This window comes from Xenopus laevis, chromosome 6L (genome assembly GCF_017654675.1).
Source record: "Xenopus laevis strain J_2021 chromosome 6L, Xenopus_laevis_v10.1, whole genome shotgun sequence".
Taxonomy (NCBI): domain Eukaryota; kingdom Metazoa; phylum Chordata; class Amphibia; order Anura; family Pipidae; genus Xenopus; species Xenopus laevis.
The window spans coordinates 27,912,218-27,918,217 of NC_054381.1; the positions used below are offsets into that span (position 1 = coordinate 27,912,218).

The 6,000-nt window shown below is 36.8% G+C and overlaps 1 protein-coding gene across 1 annotated transcript in view; it reads right to left on the reverse strand.

Moving 5' to 3' along the window:
* The window catches only part of LOC108718813 (macrophage mannose receptor 1), a 52,375-nt gene extending 46,587 nt beyond the window's left edge, over nucleotides 1-5,788 (reverse strand). Inside the window, exons 1-2 of the mRNA XM_018267290.2 lie at nucleotides 5,604-5,788; nucleotides 1,385-1,783 (exon numbers count right to left, since the gene is read on the reverse strand). Of these exons, the coding sequence (XP_018122779.1) occupies nucleotides 1,385-1,783; nucleotides 5,604-5,661 (457 nt within the window). The 5' untranslated portion in view covers nucleotides 5,662-5,788. The remainder of the gene's footprint in view (nucleotides 1-1,384; nucleotides 1,784-5,603) is intronic.
* Between the last annotated feature and the right edge of the window lie 212 nt (nucleotides 5,789-6,000).

Below are 6,000 nucleotides of genomic sequence, written 5' to 3' on the forward strand. Positions count from 1 at the left end.
CTTTTCTTATTTTATTGATAAATAAGTTAAAATGGTGGATGGGAGTTTGGTCAAGCTTGGTTTAATAAAAAGATTTCAGTTTTAGTAAATAACCCTCAGTCAGGGCCAGGTCGGTCGACCGCAACGAAGGGGAGAGCAATGGAGGGAGGGGAGAGTGGCGGAGTGGAGAGAGGAGAGGGCGACGGAGGACAAAGGAGGGAGGGGAGATTGAAGGAGGAGAGGGGGAGGGAGGGGTGAGAGATGGAGGGGAGGATGACAAGAAGGAGGGGAGAGAGATGGATGGGAGAGTGACCGGAGGGAGGAGTGAATGACGGAGGGGTGGGTGACAGAGGGAAGAAAGAGTAAGACTGAGGGGTAGACATGGAATAAGGGTAGGCAGAAGACAATTTTAGAGGTAGCTGCCCAGCGCCCCACTATGATTGAACCCTAGGCAGCTGCCTCTTCTGCCTACCCCTAGTTCCGGCCCTGCTAAGAGTGCTCCTCTGAGGCCATTTGTAATTTAATTTATTCATTTGATTATTCATATATTATAAATGGTTTCTGTTACGTTAGCAGTTTTATGCTGCTATTACTAGCCTCTCGGGTCAATAGCTCAGAGGAGCACTCTAAAGGTAGCACTACACGGATGATTTTGGTGCGATCCAACGCGCTGCGCAAAAACACAGGCATCAAATTGGATGCGACGGAAATAAGGTAAGTGAATGCATTGTCTGATGGTGTTGCATCGTTGATCCGACGCAACACGACTGTCGGATGCAGCGTTGATCCAACGTGACACGGCTGTATCTGCATCCAGCCGTGTCGCATCGGATCAATGCTGCAACTTCATCCAACAATGCATTCACTTACCTTATTTCCGTCACATGCGATTTGACGCCTGCAATTTTGCACAGCGCGTCGGATCGCACAGAAAATGCCCGTGTAGTCCTACCCTAAGGGGGTAATGTAATTAAAAGTTGCAAGCGTTATTTAAAATGGCGCCTTTGCAAATGTTTACCACTGCTGCCAATTTAAAATCAGTCTCTGGCGAATATTACATTGCGTATTTTCCCTAAACAAAGGTGTAACGTTAATACCTGCTCTGGAGTTTCGTAAAATATTTTGTTGCAAAAAAGATTTTTCGATTGCAAATTTAATTACATCCACTGTGAACGGTCGCAAAAACTATTGTTTGCAAACTTTGCAATGAAGTCGTTGAGGTCTTTAATCAGTCAAAAAGGACACAGACATGGTCACTAACATTTGCAAGCGTCTTTGCGCAGGTTTTTTGCGCTAGCGAAACATATTACATTCCCCCCTAAGTCTGTCTAGTTCAATATTGTAATTTAGATACCCTTTAAGCATCCACTATTATTAATTTGAATACGCAAACAAAAATCCCTACCTTCATAAGCCTTAGTGCACAAGTCGTCAGTTGAGCCATACACCTTCCATCTACTCCACAGTCCAGATCCCTTGTACAGGATAACTTTTTGTTGCATGTTGCCATAATTCAGGTGCAGGTTTTCTCCTTGGATTCCAAAAAGGGTATCATTTTTACATTCCCATTTCTGAAGCTCACTTGTCCCGTCACAAGAGTAGGTAGTGATAAGGGCCATGTCCTTTTTAGCAGTTGCTCCCAGGCACTGTTTGGTTCCGACATTTACTAACTGGTGCAAAGAAATCCACCTAAACTTTTGTAAGTCATTGTTATCTTTACAAGGGACAGCGTTGATGGCTCCAGAAGTGTGAGCTTGTAAGCACAACTTATGCTCTTCATTGTATATGGAAAATATAGAAGAATCTGAAAAAGAAATAAAAACACTGTTTTGGTAACAATGTTTCTGGAAGGAAAAAGATATAACATTTTTGTTTTAAATTGATTTTCCGATTTATAGATGGTATTACTGGCAAAGTATTTGAATCAGATATGCCATAGCTTTCCAAACAGTGGCAATGTTCATGTACGGAAAAGTAAAGCAGAGGATCGGGTGTTAAAAATGGATTTTTAAGAGGTAATTGTGCTGCTAAATCAGGCATAGATATTATTTATTATTACCCTTTTATTTATAATTAAAAATTGTTTTTAAAATAATAAAAAACTTAAATAGTGTTGCATTTTTGTCTAGCAAGAGAACCGGGGCCTGATTTATTATCATCGGTGCCGTTACTGTATCACTTAATCATTGGGAGGCACATTTATTAAGGGTCGATTTAGAATTTATGTGAGTTTTTTTTAAAACTCAAATGAATTTGATTTTATTCGAAATGCGATTATTCGATTATTTATTTAAAAAAATCCAATATATAAAACTAGGACGAATTTTGCCAACTCAAATCGAATTTAACCAAACTCAATTCAAATTTCTTCTCCGAAAAAAAAACTTGAGTGTCAGCTATAAACAACTCCAAATTGGTCACTGTACCTCTCACATAGTTATACAGTAATTTGGCAGCATTTAGGTGCCTATTTCTTAAAGGGCCAGAGTAAGATAAATCTTGAAAATCCAATTAGAATTTTTTTAAAAACTCGAATAGAGTTTGGATAATTCCCTAGTCAAATTTGACAGTTTTGACCATAAAAAAATTCGAAGATTTGACCCTTAATAAATTTTCCCATAGTATTATTACAATTTAAAAAAATAAAAGCAAATATCTGATTGGTTACTATGGGTAACTACACTGGAGCAGTTCACACTTATGCAGTTCTGGAGAGACCAGGAGTGGAGACTTGAACTCCAATAGAAACATTCATCAAAAATCCAAACCTAAACACTCGTCCAGGCACATCCAGGTCCTGTTATACCCATTCTGTTATGGTCTATCAGGTACCTGACACTTCTATTGAATTCATACAGTCTTTTAATTAATTCAGGCACTGTTTCCATTCAAACCAACCCTCTGTTTACTGGTTAAGGGTAGCAAGGTCACTCCTGACCTACCCTTTAGCAGTTAGATCAGTGGCAACAGCTTGTCTTACAATAAAAAAGAGATATATAGTAGAGTCGCTCAGCCTCTAATTGTCTAGCCCATCAAAACCTGTTGGTTAACATGGATGGGTCTCCTTTACCATGTAGGCAAACTCTAAGTCTAAGGCATCATGAGTTGCAGAAAACACACGCCTTTGCTGCAGCTAACAGGTACTACAGGTAAGGGATCCGTAATCTGGAAACCTGCTATTCAGAAAGCTCCAAATTGCAGGAAGGCCATATCCCATAGACTTCATTATAATCAAATAACTCAAATTTTTAAAAATTATTTTCTTTTTCTCTGTGGTAAAAAAACAGTACCTTGTACTTGATCCCAACTAATATGTTCAATCCTTATTAGAGGCAAAACAACCCTATTGCATTTATTTAATGTTTAAATTCTTTTTAGCAGACAAAGTATTGTAATCCAAATTACAGAAAGATCACTTATCCAGAAAACCCCAGGTCATTCTGGATAACAGGTCCTATACCATTACCACAAGGGTGGTTGGCAGCCAATACATAAATACATATATGCAATACATAAATATATATATATATATACAGGTATGCGACCTGTTATGCAGAATGCTTGGGACCTGGGGTTTTCTGGATAAAGGATCTTTCCATAATTTGGTTCTTCATGCCTTGTGTCTATTAGAAATTCATTTAAACATTAAATAAACCCAATAGGCTGGTTCTGCTTCCAATAAGGATTAATCATATCTTAGTTGGGATCAAGTACAAGCTACTGTTTTATTATTATGTCTTGATGACCCTTTCTCCTCTATATTAAGTCTATCTCTTCGTTATAGGCAAAGCCAGCAAAGAAACAAGTCCATTTACATGTTCCTACACCTGTAGTCCGTGGTCCTTATCATATTCCAAACAGTACATAGTGACATAGTAAGTTAGGTTGAAAAAAGACACACGTCCATCAAGTTCAACCTTTCAAATCTATGTTAACTTTCCTATCTGCTAGTTGATACACTACAATAGCCTCAATTTTCTTATCAATATATTAGATGTGAATTCAGAGTCATGCATGAAATTAAAAAAAGCCAATGTAGGCATTAGGAAGGTAGGAGAAATACAACTCTCTATAGGGGGCAGATTTATCAAGAGTCGGATTTTTATATTTCCCATCACTTCGAAATTCGACCCTTGATACATCTGCCTTTAAGTATGTATTTTTATGTTGTACCTATGGAGTTAGTGCCTTAAATCCATTCACAGTAGAACATTGTATGCTTTAAAGACTCAAAGGCCCCATTTCTAGTTAAAATTGTATCTATGCTACGGTATTTGTAACTTAAGGATGAAAAAATGCTGTTCATTTCTGAAAACGACAATGCAGCATCTCATACTTAAAGGTTTGTATGTGTGTGCCAACTTCCACTCATATCACTGTTTCCTCTCACTCTAAATCTGAGAAGCATTCAAGAACAAAGATCATTTCAAGGCAACAGGAATTCCCCTCTCTTCTCCCTCTTCCATGAATATTGTAAACAATGTAATGAAAATAACAGAAGTATAATAAGACTACCCTCGGCACTGCTGAACTCCCTATAACAGTGACAAAATCTCTTCTGCACAATTGACTTATAAATGATGCTGGGTACCATTATCAATAACAATAAAAGTACCTTTTCCCTTTGTTTTTGTTTTTTTAATCCTAAGAAAGAAATATTGAAAACGCCTAAACTGGCATCAAACCCACATTGGTTCCTTAGAAATATTTCCCATTCATCACTGATAAGTACAGGTTATGAATATATATTGCTATTGTATTCTAGCCCAAACAGAGAAACAGAGATTTTAGAATATATATATATATATATATATATATATATATATATATATATATATATATATATATATATATATATATATATATATATTTATATATTTATGAGCTGGTAGCTAAGAGAGTAAGAATGTTTTGTAATGATGCTTATTTTCTCTTCCTTTATGTGTGTCTAATTTTAAATGTCACTTGCTTTAAATACATTCTATTGGGTCCACAGCACAAAATTAGTCTGAGATACAGTAATACTATTAAAATATATATTAATATAATATTAATATAATGTAATACATTGAAAAGATAATTAGATTTGAAAACCCAAATGGAGAAAACTTTTATTCTAATTTAGAACAGGTTTGTCCTTATAGGCTTATACTTGTTCTAGAGACCTTCCCATTGTGTTTTATATGGAGGAAGAACTTATAGTTTTTAGGGTCATTCATTGAATTACTATAGCAAAGCAGTCACACAGTGCTGGCAAAGTACAGGTATGGGACCTGTTATCCAGTATGCTCGGGACCTGGGGTTTTCTGGATAACGGATCTTTACGTAATTTGGGTCTTCATGCCTTAGATTTACTAGAAATTCATTTAAACATTAAATAAACCCAATAGGCTGGTTTTGCTTCCAATAAGGATTAATTATATCTTAGTTGGGATCAATTACAAGCTACTGTTTTATTATCACAGAGAAAAAGGAAATCATTTTTATAAATTTGGATTATTTGGATAAAATGGAGTCTATAGGAGACAGCCATTCTGTGCTTTCTGGATATCGAGTTCCGGATAAGGGATCCTATACCTGTACAATGAAAACACAGGTTACTTGTAGTTAGTAAAAACACTTACCCAGCTGAAGTGAAGGCTGAATGACGGAGAGCAGGATTAGAATAGGTAAGGCCAACATAGCTGAAATTGCATTATTTTCTTCAGTTTGGAGGATTCAGAAAAGATCTGACACTCTTGGAACAATTTAGCACCAAACTTCGCTTCTGAAAAAAACTGCAACATCCAGGGAAAGTTCTGTACTCTAAGTGATAAGGAAGTATCCTGTCACATGGGTCATTAAAGCAAACAGGAACTCCCAAACCCAACTTTGCTTTCCTAAGCTAATTTCTCTGTTATCTATCTGCTAATAAATAAGAAGATGACAATTCGGATGATAAGAAACCCTGCCAATGAGTCCCCTTCACATATCTATTTCCTTACGTCGCCAGTTTTATTGGTGCCGCTTTCTTTGGAACAT